The 22,780-nt window shown below is 41.9% G+C and overlaps 2 protein-coding genes across 2 annotated transcripts in view; one reads left to right on the top strand and one right to left on the bottom strand.

The window, feature by feature from the left end:
- Nucleotides 1-11,023: 11,023 nt before the first annotated feature.
- Nucleotides 11,024-12,624, bottom strand: LOC107314794. The gene is made up of 2 exons (XM_015864464.2): nt 11,728-12,624; nt 11,024-11,635 (listed from the first exon to the last, which is right to left on the bottom strand). Exons 1-2 carry the CDS (start codon nt 12,346-12,348, stop codon nt 11,567-11,569), a joined length of 690 nt encoding a protein of 229 aa, XP_015719950.1. The 5' UTR covers nt 12,349-12,624; the 3' UTR covers nt 11,024-11,566.
- FUT8 (fucosyltransferase 8) overlaps nt 12,377-22,780 on the top strand; it is a 66,423-nt gene continuing 56,019 nt past the window's right edge. The window contains exon 1 of the mRNA XM_015864462.1: nt 12,377-12,491. The gene's annotated coding sequence lies outside the window, so the exon portion shown is untranslated. The remainder of the gene's footprint in view (nt 12,492-22,780) is intronic.

Below are 22,780 nucleotides of genomic sequence, written 5' to 3'. Positions count from 1 at the left end.
CTCACTCATAAATAATTTAACCAACTCTGGATGATGATACTTTTAATACTAAAGTGTCATGTTTTCCATGTACTACGTGAAGCATTATAAACTCTTTGGGTTACAAAGAAGTTGAATTGGAAACCAGGTTTATTTCCTTGTGATGTGGTGTTCTAGTCTGGGCAGGGGGAGGTGCTTAAGTATATCATGGCACAGGGAGGAAGAGGTCACACTCAGGCTCTGTTTACTCAGAAGTGAATTGCAGGTGCTTTTCTTTTACCCAAGAGCTTTTATGGATCCTAAAGAAGAAAGAGAAAAGCTTCTAAGATACTTCCTCTTAATATGTTTATGCACCCCAACCGTTTGCAGCTCTGGCAGTTCATAGGCTGGATGTGGTTTTGAGGCATGTAGGAACCCTTAGAAGACTTCTGCTTGAGCCCACGGAGGGTTTATCCTCTTCAGCATTGCTGTGGCAAGGAGTTGCTCAAGACCACCATCTATCACATGAGGAACACCTTCCTGGTTTGCTTTAAACCTGACTTTTGTGAATTGCTGCTCTTCTCCAGACTAGTAACTTCAGTCATTCTCTGAATGGAGATCATTTCTGTCACCTTTCAAACTTACTGCTAGATTAGAGCCCTTTGATAATATAAATTATTTAATAGCCTTTTGAACAGTGAATCCTACAACTTGCATTACACAAACAGGTTTATTTCCTGCATGTTCCTCCATATCTATGTCTCAGGTTCTGAAAAGTTACAGACCTGTAAGTGTGCTGGTTCCAAAGAAGGTGGATCCATTCAGACCAAGTGGGGCTGCAATCCAGGATTTACATTTCTCTTTGTTGACAGTGATGTAAAATTAATAGGTGTCTATAGATTTTTACCGCCTTTGTAGCCTACTTTACAAATAGTGAAAATTTAAGCATACAAAATAATCTTTCTACAGAATTTCTTTTTGAATCTAGGCCTTGTTTCTCGTTGGATTTGGTGAGAATCTGTGACAGCAGTCACTAAGTTGGACATATAACCTCTATAAATTATAAGTCCTGTAAATTGGCTGCATCTAGAAGGAACATTCAGTAGCATTCAAAGTGAATAGGAACTGAAACAAAGACTGGGAAATGAACAAAGTGGAGTCAACTGAATGGTTAAGACAAGGAGTCTGGGAGAAACAGGAAAAGGTGGAGGTGTAGCCTACTTTTATTCTGGCTATTAAAAATCAGCATGCAAATTCTTCCTCCAGGAAGCCGCAGCAAGGCAAAACTAAATCAAGCAAGCTGCTTCAGTGCCTGGCAATATTTCACCCAAGCAAGGCTTGTTCCTTCTTGTCTGAGAGTTGCCAGCTAGAGCTCCAGGAAGTAACAGTGTTGCAGCCAGTGTTGCAACGACGCAGGCAGCAGCTAGCTAAACAACAAATGGAGCATGAAGTTGATGGTACTTTGCAGAGCTGGTCACAGTCTTATTGTGTGCTTTCAGCATATAAATATTAACTCTGATCTACACCTGTGCTATTTTTCAGTGGTTTGATGAGTCATCCATGGCAGCCACCTGATAAAAGAGTTTGTTTGCAAATTTGGAGCAAGATAACATTTAGCAGGAAGCAACTCATACAGCTGAGTTCTCAGTTCAAACCTGTCATATGCCAAACCGTATTTAACATCTAAAATGGTAGGAAATGTTACAATTTGTGGTTGCCACTGGAGTCAAGTGCGGTGCCTTTTTGAAAGAGAAATCTGATTTCTTTTTGGCTTGGTAAGCTGTGGGCAGAAGATGGCAGACTTAAGACCCATCTGATATGTTACAGTTTCTGTTAATTCAGACATCCAGTTTCAACCAGATTTTGTATAATCAATGAAATCAAGGGCTGATCAGGGCTATAGACTCTCATAGTTCAGTAATTAAATGTCCATAATTGCAGAAGATGAAAGGGAGATGCTTTTTGAAGAGGCAGGTTATTTGTTAACTGCTAGTGGCAGAATCTCCTTAGGCTCTTCTTGAAGTACCTGCTGTGCAAATCTTGTGCACCGAGGAATATGAAAACATATTCTTGCTGCAGAAGCAGAACAAGCATGTTTCTATAAAAGAACCAGTTAGCCTCAGCTTCACAGGGAGCTGCAGGGCCCTCTGCGCTGTTCTCAGCAAGTGCGAGGAGCGCCTGAGCTGCAGGCTATGCAGAGCTGAGGCAGGGAAGGCTGCTGCAGGGAGCTCAGCACTGTGCACACCATTACGAGCACTGGGGCTCCACTCATGTTGTCTGTGTCTGTGTCTGTGCTTCAACTGTTTTCCTTAAGAAGCCCTGTTTTCCCTCTATGGACACACAGCAGCATTTAGGGAAGCTTTTAATTTTATTTTGGCTTCTAAACCAACTCAGTAGTACCTGAGGTCCTTTTACTCAATGCTGTTTATGTAACAGGTAGTACTTTAAGTGTACACCCTACAGGATCCCAGAGCATTTTCCAAAGTAATACACAAGTGTCATTTACTGAGCACTGTATGGGGTTTATTATTTAAAGCTGCGTTTTACAGCTGAAGAAACTTGCCTCCCATTCAATAAAACCTTAAGTTACAGCCTGGGCAGTGTAGATCTTAGTAAGAACTGAAGGCAGTTGGTGTTGCTGGACAATATAAAATCTACTGAAATTAATTTGAACCAATGCATCTGTTAATAGCCAGGGAAAGTCCCCAGGAATAGGGTTTGTTGGGAAAGGGAATAAAGTTTTCAGATCAAAAAGCATCTCACTTGCATTCACTGAAGGTTTGAACTTCTCAGACAAAAAGCTTCAATACAATTAAAACCTTCCCAAGATACCAATCAAAGAACAAGTTTTCATGCCAACAGAGAAATAAAAGTTTGCAGTAATTTCTGACAAATATCCAGTATCCATTATTATTTATAAAGACCACGTAGTGCCGCTGCTTATTACATCCCATTGCTGTTCTTTGATCTCTGAGTTTTTCTCAACTGTTGGCTCATTTCCCATGAGACAGTTGTCACCTCACCATTCTGCACATGTGAGTGGGAAAAGGGGGGATGAAGAGGCTAATAAAGCTCGTCAAAGTTTTCCCTTTCAGCAGTGCAGATGGGAGAAACAAGTCATCTTGATACCAGTTCCTCTGCCGTAGCTATATTCATTGGTGTTTATGTTACATTTTAACATGGAACTTGCCCTGCCGGGTTAGTATGTTTCAGATGTGTAACTATCTGTGCAGCTGCCTACTGGAGAATACTTAGAACTGTGTAACCATAGTCTGTGACAACCCCTTCTCCCCTTTCAAGAGATGAAATGGTCAAAGGTTTCCTGTGTGTTGTGATTGTTGTGTTGATGATGAGTGTGGGATTCACCACTGGCTGCCACACAGGACTCAGGAAAGCCAAGGGCAGGTGGGACATGACTAGCATCCTTTGTTCCAATGGGACCAATGGCTCTTCCTGGACATAGAGGGTGTTTCATTGGTATCTGTAGCAAGGGATCCAAGGGATGCTGCTGGTCAGCTTCTGAGGCTATTCCTCCAGTTGCTTATGCCTTCACATCTTTGGGTTTTTTTGTTGTTGTTTTTTTTTGGTTTTTTTGTGTTTTTTTTTTTGGCTGTGTTGTTGATACATTTGTAGTATGCATAAATATATACATATGTACTTGATAACACTACGACTTATTATTTAATTATGAAATTACATTATTTTATCTGTGCATAGTTTTGTGCTATGCAGGTATAAAAAAATAAAGCTTATAGTTATTGTTACAGGTTTGAAGTCTTCTGGAATGGTGCCTATCCTTTACGGAGTGACTGTAGAGAAATAATTGAATGATTAAAGGGTGCTATATAAATGCAGTTGTTCTGATTTGCTATTAACACCCTTTTGACTTCTCAGTGGTTAAACTATAGTGACACACATCATCTCTTACCAGTTCTCTCACATGGCACTCCTGTTTTCATTGTCACATATGAGCTTGGCAGCAGGATCAACAGGAAATAGAAACATCAAAAGGAAATAATAATTTGCTTTAAAATATGTTTGTAAAAGATTATATAAACTTTTCATCCTTGATGTCTCCAGTGATAGAGGAGCTGAGCTGCATTCCACCCTTCCCTGGAGGCAGCTCTTAGTTCAAACACATAGCAGGTCTCACTTGAATGTGGTATAAACATATACCGTGGCATTGCCTATGAGTGCATTGCCGTAGTTACTGTGATATAAGGTAGTATTAAATATATTGCTATCTACCAGCTGCTCTGTGGCCACACTGTAAAAAAGTAAATTCAGTTAGGTGGAGTTTGGTAATAAATTTTTGTTCATGTTTGCCAATGTAAGACTGAACAGATTGTATCTGTTTCTCTCTTTGGTCTGTCTGTCTACCACCTGCAAAGAAAAAGATCATTAGAAGAGACTCACCCATTCTGAGTCCTTAAAAGATTGAAATCCTCACTTACGAACTACATGCTGTTGTGGCTTATCTCACACATTAGTAAACTGATTTTCCCTAGGTTTCCCACATAAACAAAAGTAATGTTGTGCCATCATTTTTGATAAGGTGAATTTGATGGTAACCAGGTTCCAAATGCAGCAAGCCTGGCAGACAAAAAGGACCAGATATGCAATAAAATACACACAAGTTAAATACCTGGTCAGAGAACAGCTATCAGACTTTTCAAAAGCAGTAGCTATAGATAGCCAAAACTGAAATAAATCCCAGTGGATTGTCAGAGGTACTCTGAAGTTATTGCTTGGATTAGCATGAAAAATTAGTAATGAAAGTCAGGTTCAGTCCCTCAAACTATGCAACGTAAAATTTTTCCAAATTATAGGACAGTCTGAATAATTCGGCTTTTCTAATGATAGTGAATCTTATTTTATTTTTTAAGTTAGAAGTAATTGATTATCAAAAGAGTTCAGAGAAATTGAAGAAGCAGCCAGTTTTGAAAGGCGGTAGAAGTGTAACAGCTCCTCTTGGGTGGAAACAAGTTCTTACTATTGCTAGTGAATGTTGTTTGTAGTTCTGTGCTTGCAGTGGGACATGACCGGAGCTTCTACAAGTGGGAGTTCTGCGGGCTAGAAATACAGCTTTGAACAGCCTTGACATCTGGCTTAGAGCCACTGCAGATGACAGAGTAGCGCATACTCACAACTGTCCTTTCTTCTCTGCATAGACCTTAGTGTGCTTTGAACCAGCTGGACTTTTTTCCAGTGATAGTAGAATTTATTAACTAAGAGCAAAGTTCTGGATGCATCTGTCACTGCCACAAGACCCGTTCCCAGAGCTGCAAGTGGATGTTTTAGCTCGGTTACCTGGAATTCTGTTGGTGCTGGGAATACCCCTTTCTAGTGGGAAATGGGAAGGACGGAGCTTTTGCTGTCCATGACCAGGAGTGCAGCAGAGAAGGCCGGCTGAAGAAGAAGGGCCTCTTCTACTTTCTGCTGCTAGGAGTCAAGGCTGAATTTCTTTACTGGTAGATAATTTATGATTGTGGGAAGATTGTTTTACTTCAGGAGATAAAAAGTTGTACTTTATACTTGTTTGTTAGCCATGGTTGTTGCTTTGTGCTGATGTTGCTAGGAACTGAACTGAAATCCAGCTGGAGGACCTGAATGTAACTTTAATGTCCAGGTAGGATACAGTATCTGGTGCATCTGACACTTGCTGGCAGGGAGATCCCTTTCCCTTAATGTACTTGCTAATGAAAGGAAAAACTGGTCATTCGAGTTACACTGTGGGGCATGTGATTTGAGAATGGGCTGATAAGTTAGCGGTACTGATAAATGGCCTTGGCTTGCTTTTCTCACCCGTTTTCCCCTTTGTGCCAGACACTGGTAGATGAAATAACAACGAACTACCCATGGGAAGTTTAAAACCTGTTTCAGTTTTAGCCACTGATGTAATAATAAATGCAAAGGCCTTTGTCAAAAGCAAAATAAAATCATCAAGCTTAATGAAAGTTTAATTCAATTAAAAGTATTTGTCCTGACTGGTTTTGGTTCACAGATGTACTTTTGCCCACAGCTCAGCAGAGTTTCACATGAGCTGCTGGGTCAGTCCTACAGACTGTCTTTCTGTGTCAGGTCTTCCATCAGCTGCTCCTCCTTTGCAAGTGTGTGCATAAACCATTTGCAAAGACAGCACTGAGAGGGAGGACAGCTGGGGTCATCATTTGAGTAGGTGATAGCATTTTGCTTGTAAGCCACAGATAAAGTGTTCCACCTCTCTGTTTCAGGTTATAAAATAGATCAGGCTGTTCTGGAGTGTAGGCTTACCTTCACAGGAAATCCATTGTTCAGAAAGAAGCTAATGGAGCCACCACACCCCTGTGCACACTGATGGAGCTTTCTGATAACTCCTGGCTCTCCAACAGACAAGAATAACTAGAAATTATCTGATGATGCTATTGTTAAAGCTCCAATATTGAAAATCCTATAAGAGATGGTGGATTTGTTTTCACAAACTTACTGAACTTTGTCTCAGCAAGGAAGCAAATTGACAAGTAGAAATTACAATGTCCAGTCCAATGCAGAGCCAAGACCAGAATAAATTGCTGGAAGTTAGCTAGAATAGCAGACCCTAGGGCCAAGCTCTTCTTAAAGGAATAGAGCGGCCTTTGGCACCTCAGGGACAAAAATACGGACAGTCCAGTTGCTTCCTGTTTCTTGTAGATCTATGCAAAAAGCAAACTACCCGGAAGAAACGCTGTTGTATTTGTAACCATTCAAAAGTAAATTTCACTTTCCCCTTTCCTCTGAGGCAGAAATAGGAGCCAAATAAAGTGAGGAAATCTTTGTGCTGTGCTGCTGATGAACAAGTACATCTTCACAGTTTCATAGAGGGAAATAGTGACTGGAAGAGAGAGTGAACACAGCCTTAATGCACTTTGCACAGAATGCAGACTCTAGAGCTCTTTTGAGTATCATGCAGCTACATTGTAAAACTGAACAAGAAATCCTTGAGAATTAGCTTCCTTTCTAGCAGCCTGTATCGTGTGCTTTAGATTTGTGACAGAGGTAGTGCTGATAACAAGTGATAACAACAGAGTTGCTGAGCAGTACTTGCACAGCATCAAGGTCTCTGCTTCTCACTCTGGCCTGCCAGCAGAGAGGCTGGATGAGCAGGCAGCTGGGAGGGAGCACAGAGGTGAAAGCTGGCCCCAGGGCTAGCCCGTCCAACAGAGCCTGTGCTCATCAATAAAAGCATGGGGGAAAGGTTTGCCAGAGCTGCCATTGCTTGGGGGCTGGTTGGGCATTGATAGATTAGTGTTTTCATCACTTGTTTTTCTTGATTATATGTTTTTGTATTTTTTTTCCCTCCCTTTCACATATATGTGTTCTAATCTTTATCTCAAGCTTAGATTTTCCATCTTTTGCTCTTCTAATTTTCTTCTCCCATCCCACAGCAAGCAGCTGTGTGGCGCTTAACTGCCTACCAGGGTTATACCAAATTAAGCAATTTGTTTCTATGATTCTTCTGAGTATCATTGAAGTATTTACTGTGATTTTTTTAATTTTTTTTTATATATTATACACTTCTTGGCTCCATATACAAACAGCCTGACAAAATGTGAGGTGATTCTTTGAAGAAGAGCTAAAGTTATATTCTTCCTACTGCAGTAATCCTGAGAGGTTTGGAATTCTGACTTTGAACTTAAGGTAATTTAAAAGATACCCCCAAAAATGGTGGGTAGGGTTCAAAGCTTTGAAAATGCCAGTCCAAATGGTTGACAGCTTATGAAATAAATATTTCTGCTATAAGCAACTGACATGGGATCTTGAAGTAAGAAGCGTTGGGCAGTCTTCAAGTGGCACTGTGCATGCTGCGGGTGCAGCAACATGCAGGTTGCGTAGCTGAGCTTTCATCCTAAAGCAGCTCTTAGTGTGCATAATTTTGCATGACCCAAAACACTTCTGAATATTTTGTAGTTTAATTGCTCATCTGCGGTGACAAATGACAGTGTTTGCATAGCCGTATTATCTGTGGCTCAATACTGTGAGCTGACCCTTGCTGTTCTACTGTGACACAGACTGCTGCTGTGCTGGTGAATCTGTCCACATAACCACGGGCACATCTAATCTAAACTGAGCATCTGCAATGTGATTTTGTGATTATGTGACCTGCCCAGCTCATTTTAATAGTGTTTGTACTTCACTCCTTTTGACCTTTAAGTGCTACTTGCAGTAAAACCAGCGTGTAGTCAGAAAAAAAGTTGTATACCATGTCAAAACTTGTTGGAATTCAAAGCGAAGCATTGCAAGTGTCAAGAAAGAACAAGTTTACACTGATTTATATAAACACTTTATTCAAATGCTTTGAATACAGATAAACATTCCTTGTGCAATGTTTGTTATGGTTTCACCTGCTTTAAGCTGGAAACTGAAAGTGTTCTGCTAAATGAGACAGAAAAGTGTCTTGGGCTGATCTAGAGCTGCAAGTGCTTCCTTATATTATGCTGAAGTATTCATGTCTTGCAACATCAGTGCTTTTCAGTGATTAAAAAAGACATGGTTTTTGTTTTTTGTTTTCTGTTCCCCCCCCACAGAGCAGGAGCCATGGCCTCATACTACATTTACAGGGACTGCCTGTACCTGATGCCTCATGGCATTTCCTAGAAAATAAGGTCCGCTGATTCTGTGATCTTCTTTCATTGGCGTGTCTGTAAGTCTGAGTTAAAATGTTGCAGAAATCTTCTTGTAACACTGCACAGTTCACACAAGTAGAAAGTCTGTATCCTCTGAGCACTGAAGATGGACTTTGGATGTTTTGTTGTGTGTGTGTTTGGGCCAGACAAAGTTAAAATGTCTTCACATTTCATGTTAAGGTGCTATTCAGAGTAACTTCTGAGAAAGGTGGCAGGACATCTCACCAGAGTAAAACTAGACTCACTGTGCTGAATTTCCACCTGATGAGTAGAAGTGCTCCCACCTTCTTGCTGCCTTGATGCCAACAGGTTTTGAGTTTGTATCAGTTACAGGCAAGGTGTTGAGACTGTGAGGTGAAGCACTAGGAAATGTGCACAAGGCAACAAAACCTAAAAGCCTCTATCTTAAAACTGCAGAATTGTTTAACATAATTGTTTCCTAATCATAAGCATGAGAAGGTTCCACAGGTTGTAGTGTGAATTTCCCCTCATAGCTACTTAAGCTTTTCCTGAACTAGTAATTTCATTCTTAATTACAATTTTCTCTGTTTAGTTTCCCCATTGGGCTTTTTTAGGGGGTGTGGGAATGTGTTGGCACTAGGAAAATGGAGGAATATTAAAGCAGTCATTGCCTGTTAGATAGAGATCAGGGACTTTTCAGATGCTGACAGAGCTGGTTACATAGAGGGGCTTGGATGCTGCATCAGCTTATGGTATATGTACTGTGTATGGCAGAAGAGGTAGCTGGAGACAGGTCTCCTACATCCATTGGATGGCACATAGCTTCCCAGGTGCTGCAGTGAAAATAGCCACAATCTTTATGTATATTGAAGAATCTGCATCTGTGTGTGCTGCAGTGCCCTTTATCTTTGCAATTCAGTGTGACTTAGGCATGAGTTAAGAAGACTGAAACATTGCTGGGAATGTGCAGGAAACATAAGTGATGAAAACTTAAGTGCTTTTAAACTTCAGAAATCTATGCTGTCAGTTACTCTTGATTTCGCTTTTTCCCGAATTTCACTTCAGTCGTTGTTTGATCTCAGATTCATATTCTTTGCTTAAGCTTGTGCAGTCAGGACTAAAGCACCTGATTCTTTTAGTTTTATTTATTTATTTATTTCATGATGGGGACAGCCTTATCATAAATGTCTCTCTAGGTTTGAATACACTCCATGATGTATAGAAATCTTTACCTGCACATGCACAGCAGATTTTATTAGAGACTTGTTGAGTTTGGCAACAGATTACATTTGCACTGTTGATGTCCCTTGTCTGGCTCCTTGTGATGGCTCAGACAATGCTTATTGACTTTTATGTATTGACACCTTCATTAACCATAGGAATGATATCTTTGCATAGGTAAATGCACCGTACTGCTTGTGTATGGTTACTGTACCTTTACAGCCACTACCCAAATCACCACATTTGCCCAGGCCATGGATATGATTAGGAATTCTCAACTCTAAAAACATTCTAGTGCTATTTGGTGAATTGGACAATGGCCACGTGGCTCCATCAGGTCTGTGCAGAAATAAAATGCTTCCAGTGTTGCTAGAAGTCTTGTTAGCTGAAGTGCTTGAAGCTTTCGCTGTAGATTTAAAAATCACAGATCCAGCCATTACTGACATTTGCTTAAGGAAAGACTGTCATTCAGTTCTCATTAAAATTTCACATTAAAAAATTATGGTCGTTGCAAAGGGTAGATATGAATAAGGACAGATTGTGTAGTAAAAGGAGCTCTGACAAGTTTTTGCCTCTATGACACTGATTGACATCAGTCAAGGCACTTAAAAGAGTCTTCAGGAATGGGTATTCATTGTCCCTGGGGCTACACAGTACTCAGAGAATCTGAAAAAATACAGTTGGATTTTTTTAAATATGCCCATCATTTTCGGTTAACTTAATAAAGAGGAGGAATTTCTTTGTGGAATTAGAAGAGAATCAAAGGTATCAAAGCATCCATAAACTAAGGCTCTGACCACGTGTCACCTGGTGATGGATTTGTTGGAGTCACAGATGAGGTTCTACACTTCAAAATGATTTATACTTTGTGGCTAAAAGAATTCAACTACTGACTTTTTAGTTTGGCTTGGGAAACGTACTTCTAAATGTATGTACCTGCTGCACTGAGCACATATAAAAAGTCAGCACTCGGTAAGACTCTCTACTCATTTCATTTCTTCCATTAAGCCATGGCTTAGCACCGCTCAGGTCACCACTTGCACTGCCTCAAAATGAGGCTGCTAACTGTAGGTGCTGCAACATGCTTACAACTAGAATACAAGTAAAAGTAATTGCTTAAGATAATATGCCTGTAGCACAGGATACTGTGGGACTGGAAGCCGATAAACCAGCAGTAGTATCGTTATTACATTAAGAAATGATTTGCAATGCATTTAATTTCACACCATAGTAAGTACAGATGAAACCGCTACCAGCATAGTGATGAAACAGCCCATTTATTTGAGCCTGATTTTCTGCCAGTTTGTGGATGTTCTGTCTCAGAAGTGTTTGTGGCAAATGTGCCCATGTCATCTGTGCGTTACTGGCTGGACTTATGTATGTCTGCACATCTCTATTTTCTCAGCACACAGGGAAGACCAATCAGAGAGAACTTCGGTTCTCAGATGCCTTCCTGAGCCTTGCTGTGGGTGAGATCCTCCAAGCAAAGGCAATGTGCAGTTGAATGTATCCATTGGAAAGCTGTGCGTTACTTTCTGGATCGTCTCGGTGCAACTTCCTTCCCTTGCTGGCGCTGCACACACTTTTGGCCTTGCTCTGCATGTTTTCTTTTTCAAAATGTATCTGAATTGTTGCATGTTTTATCCCCACGTGCAAAGGGTTCCTAGGAGAGCAACTTTAAGGTTGTTAATGACAGTTCATTTTTTCTTAGTTTTTCCTTATCCACGTTAGCGCTCGTTCACTGATGGAAGTGCCGCACAAATGGGAAACCTCTGTGACAACCTTTATTCTTCTACCAGTGTAAGCCATTCACTTGTCCCCGTGGGTTTTGGGATCCAAGTCGTTGGCTGAGCCTGCAGGCAATAGTACTGATGGTAATTATATCCATCCATTAATAGCGGCGAGCAGCAGCTCAATACAGGAGAGCCATTGGCAATCCGCTTACCGTTTCAATTTCTAAATTGATCTCTGGAGCTGGCAGGAATTGGAACCCAAAGGAAAACGTTATTTTTGTTATCTCTGCCTTTCCGGCTCTCTCCAGAAGGTTGCCGGGGGCGCACAATTTCCCAACTCTCTGTCCCCCAGACACCGCCGTCGTTGCCCTTCCCCGCGCAAGATGGAGAGTCCCCGCGGGCCGCCATCTGCGCGTCGCAGGCCCGGGGCCGCCGGGCTCGGTGGGCTGCCGACCCGGTAGGAGCGGAGGATGCGGCGGGTCGTGGGGCGGATCGGGCTGTCGGCTGTCGGCTCTGTCCCGGCCGGGGGGCGCGCGGAGCGGGCGTTTCGGGGAGGGATGCCCCCGAGAGGCGCATGCGCTCAGCGCTGCGTGACGAGAGCGCTGGGGCAGCATCGGGAGGCCGCCTCGCCTCTCATAGGTCGCCTCCCAACGGCAGGCGCGCTCCCGCGACGGAGCTCTTCCGAGTAGGGCGCGCGGGGGCGCGCGCGCGCGATCGCCGTCGGTTGTTCCCGTCGCACGCCCCGCGCGCTCCTCGTCGTCAGCTGCTCGCGCGAGCGCGCCCCGCCCTCCGCGCGCGCGCGCCCTGTCAGCGTGTCGCGCGCCGTGTCTCATTCCGCCGGCGGCTCCGCTACGCGACGGCGGGTTCCCGCTTCCGTCCCCGCAGCCCGGCGCCCGTTCCCCCCGTCTCGGCGTCTCCCCGCGCCCTGCAGCCTCGGCCGCGGCAGCGCGGGCCACGCCGGCCGTGCCGCACTCGGGTAAGAGGGATGCGGGGGTTGCGCGCGATCCGCGGCGGCGGGGGAGCGGATGCCGAGCCCGGAGCGGAGCTGCTCCGACCTGCGCTCCCCATCCCTTCCCCCGGGCCTGGCGCCGCCGCCGCCGCTCCGCCGCTGCTCGGCAACCGCCGCCGCCGCCACCGGGGGGGAGGGGGCCGCCCCCCGCCGTGCGCCGCTCCCGGCCCGCTCCTCACCTGGGGGCGACACCGGGGCCTGAGCCGCCTCCGCCCGGCGGGGAGCGGGCTGGGGAGGATGGGGCGGCGAGCGGCGGCCTCGGCACCGCCGGAGGTTGCGGGGCCGGGCCGGGGCCGGGGGGCGGCGGGGTGTCCGTGGCGGAGGACGGGCGCCGGGATGGTTCACCGTCCCGGGAACTGCGGCCGCCCGAGGGGACGCGCTGCCCCGGGCTGGGAGATGGAGGCGGAACTCGGAGCCGGAGCGCAGCTGGAGGAAACGCTCGCTCTCACGGGGCGTGGAGCCATACCGGCTGCTGCCTCGGGCGACCTTTACCGTGTTTCGGTACGGTGCTTGCTTTGGTCTTGGGCTCTGTTGGGGATAAGGCCTGTTTTTCCTCTCAAGTTTGGGTATAACGTCTGTTCGGGTCCTGTCGCACGTGTATGTGCTCGGTGTCCCCTCCGAAGGCCAGGCTTGTGCGCCTCTGCTTTCGGAAGCTCCTGACTTGAGGGGACAGAAGAGGTGGTGGAGAGGGCAGAGCAGCGAGCGAGTCCAGCGCTGCTGGTCGGGCTGAGCATCTCGTCTCTCGCACTGTCACTCGGTGCAGTTTGCTGCTGTTACTCAGTGCTATTTGCTGCATCGTGCTGTGCTCCAGGTTGTACCAAAGAGCCTGAAGGCACAGCCATCAGCTGACGTTTTGCTTGGTGAAAGATCCCAAGTTCCTCGGGGCAGTGCTGGCTTTTGTGTGCGCGGTGCTCGCATAGTGTAACATTCAGCAATATGATGTCAGCTGCTGTGGTCCACACGCTGTGTGGGTGTGGAAGGGGAAAGCAGCCAGGTGTTCAGAATGCTCATGACTTTGTCTGTGGTGTATATAGTGTATATGTGCATACATCATTAAACACACACAAGCACTTTAAGCCAAAATGCAATGTTTTGATGTCTTGGTTTCTAGGCGTTAACTGAAAGCTTCTGGAGTAAATGCTTCAGAAGGAGTGCTTACACATGAAGCATTTTTGGATATGATAGCATTAGTCAAATTTTGTTCCAAGTTATTCTCCAGTGTATGCTATCGAAAACTTTAGACAAGTCTGAGATCCAGAAACAATGGTCAACGTTGGCCATGCTGCTGCCTGGGGCTGTTTTACAGGCACCTCTGTTATAATTCCTTCCATTATTAAAGAAGCCCAGTTACTAGGACTTATCAGTCGGTGACTGCTTTGAAGTATTTCCGGTAATATCCATTTCTCTGGTTATTACAGGTACACAAAGTCTCATGTTTGTATGATACTTGTTGGTGTTTCATGTGTTGGTGTGTACCTAAAGCTGGCAAATCATCAGATTGCAGAGTTTGCATATTTTCCCAACAAAATATAACAAGACGACCATTTCTCAGTGTTGAAAGTTTAATCAATTATTCATATTTTCTGAGGAAGCGGCTCAGTAATGAGGGGAGTGCAGGAATCACCCAGGAATAGCAAATCATGCACATGGACTAATTGAGTGATGCTGCCAGGACATGCAGGAGTACAGAAATGTAGCATGTCTGGCTACATTGTAGCAAGTTGTAACTTCCTTTTCTTTGATAACTTTTATAACTGGCAAAATTCTAAACAAAGCAAGACGTATTAGCTGAGCGGGTTGAAAGACATTGTCTAGCTAATATTAGAACAAGAAAAAAGCATCAGTTATTCTCGCTGGAATACAAATCTATATTTTAAGTGAATTAGCGAAGGTAGTACAAAACCACAGAGTGACTTCCTTTTGTTTTGGCATCTGTGGTTTATGATCGGTCTGCAAACAGAGGCTTGATTGTATAACAAAGTTACCATGTTATCCATTCATGGGATTGCTCTGAAAAATTGCTTTTTTGGTCCACTCCCGTCTCTGTAGCTGTACAGATTTGCCTCTTTATCTGTCACATCTGTTTTGAATCGAATGATTTTTTCAGCCTTGGAATTTATGTACAGTAAGGAATAATAGAAGATATTTTTTTTGCGCTGACATTCTTTGATCAGTCCGTTCATTGAGATTTAAAGGGATAAAGAAAACTGGGACTTGAGCATTTAAATTTCATTGCAGTCAGAATTTAAAAAAAAAAAAAAGAAGTAATTATTGTGACGTTCGGCTGGTCTGGAGGGGGAGCTAGTGTCAAACTAAAATGGGACCTGCTTCTCCTTAGACTTATTTAAAGCTTTCTTGTTGGTCACAGAGTTTGCTTCCAATTCTGTAAGGCAAACAAATGTAGATGATGCGTGCTATGTATGATTGCATTAATATGCATCTCTTTTATAGGACAACTGTAATTTGGAGATCATGCGTATGTTTTTCTATTGTGCACCAACAGACATCTTCAAAGAACTTTGAAGTTACAAGATGAAGCTTTCATAAGTGCCAGGGATTCTTGTCAAACTGTAACTTGGCCTGTAAATATACGATTAATTGTTGCAGTTTTTGCTACAATGTATTTTTTGCTACTTGGAGTAGAATGGCAGCTGTTGTATTCAGTCAGCAGCGTGAAGTATTTTTTTTCTTGGTACCCAACAATGTGTGGCCACTACTCTTTGCTAAGTGCTGCTCTTACTGCACCTCATTAGCTTCCTCTTTTCCCATTTCATTGCCATCAGTCTGCAGTGCTTCTGTGTTTCCCTAGAAATACTGTCACAGAATTCTCTGGGGTTGTGTTGTGTCCCATCATGTAGAGTATCCAACCCGGACATCTTTCAAAGTTAGCAGTGCTTTAACGATCTGCATGCATTGAAATGCTTTCTAAAAAAGGTCTTTCTCCCTTTGTAATTTACTAACGGCTACCTGCATTTCCCTTGTGACTTGTTTTATAAGTTACTTAGCAGGGACCTGTGAATGGCCTTGCTACAGAAGCTCTCACTGCTTGATTTGTTGTTTGGTGTCTGTTGATTTAGACTGTAAATTTTAATGTTTAGATGTACTGTGAAGTCAGCACTGAGGTACGAAGTCAGAAATTTTGATTACCTATTGAAATACTCCTTTATTTAGGGAGGTGGGAAAAAAAAGACTTACCTACAAGGCACAGTATCCGTAGTGTATCACTGAGATACAGTTTAGATGTCAGTGGTCCATCCTGATACTCAGGAAAACAAGCAGATGTATCAGGAGATGATCTTGGTGTCTGATCTCCTGTGCAAAAAGAAAGGAGGATTCAAGCAGTGGAAGTCAGGACAGAGTACGAAGGAGCAATGCTTCAATGATTGGACTCAGAGTAGCGGTTAATGGATCATATCCGGATGTCAGTAACAAATGGGATGCTTTGGAGGTTGATTCCAAGGCCTTGAGAAGGTGATGGAATATTACATTTGTGGAAGGCAACAAATTGAAGAGAATAGTGTACGAGCATCAGGGCAGTGCTGCCATTTGGGGGGACTTCGGCACCATGTAGAAAAGGCCTAGCCAAAACCTTATGAAATACGACAAGGCCAATTGCAAAGCCTTGTGCCTGTGTAGGAAGGGCTCCTTGCAGTGATATGGGCTGTGGAGTAGTTCTTCTGGGAAGCTGTGGCAGCAAACATCATGGGCTGGCAGTGGTGTGCTGGTCCAATAGGAGCACAGCCAGTGGACGGAGGGAAGGGATTATCCCTCTGTCCTTGAAACTCATCAGACCACATCTACAGTGCTATATGCAGTTTTGAGATCCTCAGTACAGGAAAGATACTGATAAACTGCATTGAGTGCAGGAGGGGGGGGGGGGAGGGCTGTCATGATGGTTAGGGGCTGGAGTACTCGCACTGAAGAATGGCTTGCTTCAGTGGGATACAACAACAGTGTGCTGATACCTTTGAGGAGATCAGTGAGAAGATGAAGCCGTGCTCTTTACTGAGGTATATGATGGGAGTGAAAGGGGCAGTGGTTGTAAGTTGAAACAAGATTTAGACTGGATATGAGGAAAACTGTCTTCAGGAGTGTGGTCATGCTGTGGAAGTGATTGCTCATATAAGTGACTGCTCACCAACTGCTCTCTGTCTAAAAGGTTTTTGGTACCCAGCTGGACAACAAACTGAGCAACTTGGTCTGATCTCATAGTTGACATGAGTTTGAGAAGGAGGTCAGATGAGGAACCTTTGGGGGTCCCTTCCAATGTTTATTGTCCTGTGCATCTACCGCTGCAGATGCTTCAGAGACCTTCTGTTGGAATGCAGTCAATACAGTCAGAATGTTTTGGTGACTCAGCTGTAACGTACCAAAGCAAAAGAACAAGGTTGCAGTCAGCTTAACAAAAGCATCGTTTGTACGTCAGGATATACCTTTTGCTGTCTCTTAGTAAGATACATGTGGATCTTAAATGATTAAACTTTCTAAAGAAAAGATTGCCTTTTGTAACGTGAAAGGTTTTTTCCTGTGCCTGTCTTTGGAAAGGTGAAAAATGTATGTTTTGCATAAAATGAAAATATTGAAGGAGCTGAGCTTTAAGATGGATACACCCACAGAAAGGGTCATCTTGGAAAGCCTTTGGGAACTTAAAAGAAAATGAAAAACGAGTCTTCTATGAGGAAATATCTGGCAGCCTTAAACATGAGTGATCTTTCTGGGTCATTTGTCATGATAGGTGTGTTAATTCATATTATGCAGCTCATAATGCATCATTTCAAGGTGGTGATTTTCTGACTATCTGCTAAATTGGTTGCAATCAATTTTCATTCCCCTCCCCCCCCAATACATAATTATTGCTTTATGGTAGCAGTATTAATTCTGAGTGTAAATGCTTCTTAAGAGTCTGCTTTTGTTATGCTTGCTTCAAAACCTTATAGTACTAAGGAGAATGGTTTTCTGTGAAGTCAGAGTTGCTTTTGCAGGACAGTAATAGCAATAAATATAACCATGACATGATTAATTCTGCAAGGAAAGGAATTGGGAATGATGCTGCTAATATCTTATGGAAGCTATTTCTGGCTTGCTATGTCTTAGCATCAGTCTTATGCAAGGTTCTCTAAAGTAATAATAATAATAATAATAATATTCAATAATAATAATTCTATTCCAACAATTTTCCTAATGTTTATCTTTTTTATTACATTTCTCATGCTGAACTTCACCATAATTTGCCGACAGACAGCACGGTCTCTTCATAACTTTCTTTTTAGGGAGTATTTGTGAGCACATATGTAATAAAGTAAATATATCTGATGTGCTGTTTATTGATTGGCTCATAGTACTTAGTGGAGGTTTGGTTGTTTTTTTTTTGGTTTTTTTTTTTGTTTGTTTTAATTAAATGACTTTTTTACATTATCAGAACATTCAATTATGTGAATTACTTCTCTGTCCATGAGGAGATTTCTGCTGATCAAGAAGAAGCAACTCAGCATCTTCCAAAAATGTGAACTTTCATTACAATTGCCTGGAGCCTTTGTCTTCGGTTCCCTGCCTTTATTTATGATGATAAAATACGGAGCATACTTGAAAAATTAGTATGTGTTTCTGTTATGCTGTGCTAAGCTGACTTTTTGCTCCTTCTTGGGTATTTGCTAAGCAGCTTCCTCTCACAGTCATTATGGATATTCACACAGTAGATGGTCGTGTACTTGAGGTTGAATGGTTTTTGCTCTTGTACTGTACGTAGTGTGGAGATGGTCTCCTCTGAGCTGATGGCTTGAACGTGTTACGGAATTATGATAGTTGGTAAACATATTTTTGCATTTACGATTCTCTTGTTAAAATAATATTTGATAAATACATTATTGTGTAGTATGGCTTGATTTTTCTATGCTTTTGTTATCCACTGGAATTACTGTAAGTGGATTTTTATGCTACCTTAGACCTCCAGCCAGTAGTCAAGAGAGCTGTCTGAAAGCTGGTGGCTGCTATTACTGGTAGAAGTGGTATGGCGTTTCTGCAGGGCTGTCTTCTCTTTGCTCAGGGAACTTAATATTTGAAATGAAGGTGTCTCATTTGTTTATCTGAAACCATAATTGCAGTGTTTTCTGTATTTATTTTTTTACTTAAGAAAGTTGTTTATATTTTGAAGGAGTTTTAAGTGAATGCTCAGGTTAAGTGCCTGTGGGTTTATACTGAATTATTAAAATTTACTTCTGCACAGTGGTTAAGTTTACTGTTTCTTCTGGATAACAGCAACCCAACACTTTGATTTTCACCTCTCATTAAGATGCCCTTTTTTAAATTTAAATTTAAATTTTTATTATTATTTTGTGTGTGTGTGTGTGTGTGTGACAGGTCAGCTCAGCATTTGGAACAGTTTCAATAGGCATCATTTTGTCAGATGTCATCACATGTGAGATGTGTATTTATTTATTTATTTATTTTCCAGACTAATCTTTCATTAGTCCTTTCATATAACTCAGACCCTACTATTTTGTTAGTTTTGTGGGTCCCTGCTGTAGGACTTTGACTTGGCAGGCTTGGTTAAATAATGTCCTGCCCGCGCAAGTACAGTCCCCTTCCTAGAGAAAGTCTGTGAAAGAGTCAGGCATGCTGGAAGATGAGATGAGCCACGATACAATGCAGTAGAGGCTTACAGCTCATACTGTGTGCCATGTCATACTGTGGTGGTGAACACATCCATGTAAAACTTCAATTTTTCTTTCTTTATTATTTTTTTTTTTCCTACAAATTATTTAGGAAACAAAATGATTGCTCTTGAAGACTGCTATTTTTGGTGTATTTCAGTGCCTAATTATTTATTTCTAGAATAGCTCATCTAGTGGCTGGGGATGCCATTTGGTGATCCATCAGAAGCATCAACCAAGCTATCAGCTGCCTCGTTATTTCTGAAAATAAATGTGAAAAGAGGAAGCAGAATTGTATCCCCCTACTTTCAGAGCACTGGTTTGAGAGCGCGTGCAGATTTTTCAAAGCATCTTTGACTTCCTTAATGTTTGTATAGTCAGTGTAAATATGGAAACGCTTCTTCACAGTTCAAATATATTTTCTCATGACACTGATGTGAAATGTTACAATATGTTCACACTGGTTTAGACAGCAAGGGTGTATTCTGTGAGTTCATGAAGGTTATTGTTTCCTGCTGAGAAGTTTGAGTAGTGGGTGTAACTCTGGGATACCTGCTAGTCAAACACAACCAGCACAGCTTTTGTCCTACAAGGGGTATTTCATTTGTTGGACTCCATAGGCAGTAAGTGACTGCTTGCTTGTTTAATATTATTATGTAGCAACTCCCTCATTCAAGTAGGTCTCAAAGTTATAAACATAGTATCATTAGATTGATAACCTCTGTTAGTAGCTTTTCTCCTGAAGTCTCTTACAAATGTGTAATATTGTTGTTTAAACGTTTTAACTTCCTGGCAGAAGCAGCCCTAAGGAGATTGATTATTTCTTTATCTGACTAAGACATTTCTTATAAAAAAAGATGATCGCTTTAACTGTGCTTTTCAGAATAGTAAGTGCTTTGAAATGAAAGTGAATGGAATGGACTTTTGAACATCTCTTTTCTTGAATGTTGCACAAGACTACTGTACCAACTCGGTGTTTATTAGCTGCCATCATTTGGTGGTGAAGTACATCTAGAGCTCAGCAATCCCCTTAGAATGTGACTTTTTTTAACTTATATATACCAGATTGAATGTAATTCCAGAGAAAAATGTGTTGTGAGCTGTGAATTGTCATCTGAGAATTCTTCATCTGTGTTTCAGCGTGCTTGCTTGAAGTCTTTACTGTATTATGAAGGAGAACAGTCCCAGATGTGCACAGTTAGAATGAATAAACATAAGAGAACACCACCAATAAAAGAGAACACAAATTGTAAGCTACACTTACTGCATGTGTCACTGCCAGCAGTTCCTTGGTTAGTGTGTCTTGCATGGAGACGTTTTGAAGGAGGAGTCCCAGGTTCTTGAAGATGCAATCTGAGCCTCAGCAAAACATTTTCTCTACAATCTTTTGCCTAGCCCTTTTTCAGCTTAACTCTGTGTGTCCTGATGGAGGCTTTTGAAGGTTAGTCCTTCTTTACCCTGTTTAATGAGTTCAGGGATAAGAAGCATGTTGTCAAGTTGTATCTCTGTAAAACCACATATAGTGAAAGCTACCACAAAATGTGCTCTTACATCAGACTTATGTTTGCATGTCTGTGTTTATTTTTGAATGATGTCTCAAAGTTTTTTGTTTATTTATTTGTTTTTCTCCATTTTCTTTGTATATATTGCCTTATCCTTTCTGTTATTTAGTCAAGATTTAGTGGAAAATCCAATTTCATAATTCTAAGCCCTTGACTTCCTTGTATGTTTGTCTGCACCTCCTCACTGCTGTGGGAAGGGATGACTTATATGATATTGTTATGAATGAAAACAAAGGTAATTGATGTAACTTAGGAGGTTGTTTTCTGTACGGAAACAGGGTTATCCTTTAGTCTTATACTGGTCACTCAGGGTAGCTGGTACCACAGTCATTGGATAGTATAGAGGAACCTGGGTTACTACATATATACATACTTGCTTTGGAAATAAATGAAGGACTCAGTTGTGCAGCCTTTAACTCTAAGGAAATGCTTTGCAGGGAGTCTGTTTTCTTTCATATGTATTACATATTGAACAAGAGAAGAAGATGACATTGAACTGTATTAAATTAAATAGCAACAGGGCTAGAGGGAACAGGCTCAGGTTGCACCAGGGGAGGTTCAGCTTGGATATTAGGAAAAATTTCTTCTCTGGAAGAGTGGTCAGGCACTGGAACAGGCTGTCCAGGGAGGTGATAGAGTCACGGTTCCTGGAGATGTTCATGAAATGTATAGATGTGGTTTGATCAGGAAATGCTGATGGTTGAACTGGATGGTCTTAGAGGTGTTTTCTAACCTTGATGATTCTATGATTCTAAATATGTAGCTTTGAAAATGATATTTTCTTTTTATTCCTGAGTAGGAAGGGTATGTATAATTTTCTAGAAATTTCCCTTAAAAACGAAGCATCAAAAGAACAAGGGAGAAATGCAAGATAGCCCAATGTGTAGTAAAAGCAGGATAAGAATGCATTAGATCCACTTCAGAAGGAATCGTCATGCAAGCATTTAACTATAGTTTTTTCTTAAGATCACGCTATTTTGGTCTGTTTATGGGCATGTACAGGTATGAAAAAGATGGGTCACAAAATGACTGTGTGAAACTGAGCAACTTGAAAGACCCAAAACCTCTCTGAAATACAGTGTGCCTTATTCTTAGTAGATTTTTGTTGTTGTTGTTGTTGTTGTTTTTTCCTCTAACATTTAGGCACTATAAAACTTTGCATATGGTATTGAAGAATGGTCTCAAAGGTGTATTTTGGTGTACCAAAACATACAAATAGCATATTTTCTTGTGTGTAATATTAGCGCTGATAGAAATATATTTAAATCAATTCTTCGGTGTTTTTCATGGTCAGGTAGCATCAGCCACATAACAGACCATTTTTGAGAGCATCGTTCAGGTTTTTCTGAAGTCAGTATCTCACTTAAAATCTCTGACCACTTCTTTGATCTTAATTGCTTGTATCTCAGCTCTGATGATCTTCTTGATTTTTTAAATTTCATTTCTTTATTTAATTTTTAGGATCTATCTTTGGTTAGCGTGTGTCTGATAAATGTGAAGCCATAACTCTTTAGCCCTGAGGGAAGCATTTCAACTGTTTTTTTCTTCTTCACGTTGTCTGTATTTTCCTTTAAGAATTTAATTTCTCTTTCCTGATAGATTTTTGCAGTCTTTTCTTACAGTAGGTTTTGTCTAGGAAGAGTTCTCTGTAATTCTGTTGCTTCTGAATTTGCTTTTTTTTTTTTCTTATTTGTTTCAGTGGATTTTTTTTTTAATTTTGTTAGATCTCCGAAGATGGTTGCTGTTTTCCCTTTAGTGCTTTTTCTGTTTTAATGGGGCGTGTGTGCATTTGTGTGTTCTTTTCCAGATTTATCTGCACCTAGTTTCTGTTTTCTTAAGTTAATTTGATTTCAAAGCCCTTTTGGTCTTATCAGCATCAATAAATGGAACCATTGTCTGGTCTTGAGGACAGCTGGTGTGGAATGAGATTTGTCCATTTGGTGCATCTCTCAGCTTTCAAAGCAGGTAGCTGCACACAATACCACTTGCAAGTTTTCCTGGCTGCATGGTAACCTTGATGCTGTTTGTTCCCAAGGGCTCACTG

The sequence above is a fragment of the Coturnix japonica genome, chromosome 5 (genome assembly GCF_001577835.2).
Source record: "Coturnix japonica isolate 7356 chromosome 5, Coturnix japonica 2.1, whole genome shotgun sequence".
Lineage (NCBI taxonomy): Eukaryota > Metazoa > Chordata > Aves > Galliformes > Phasianidae > Coturnix > Coturnix japonica.
The sequence above is the reverse complement of the archived record's forward strand: the minus strand, read 5'-3'. Positions and strand labels throughout refer to the sequence as shown.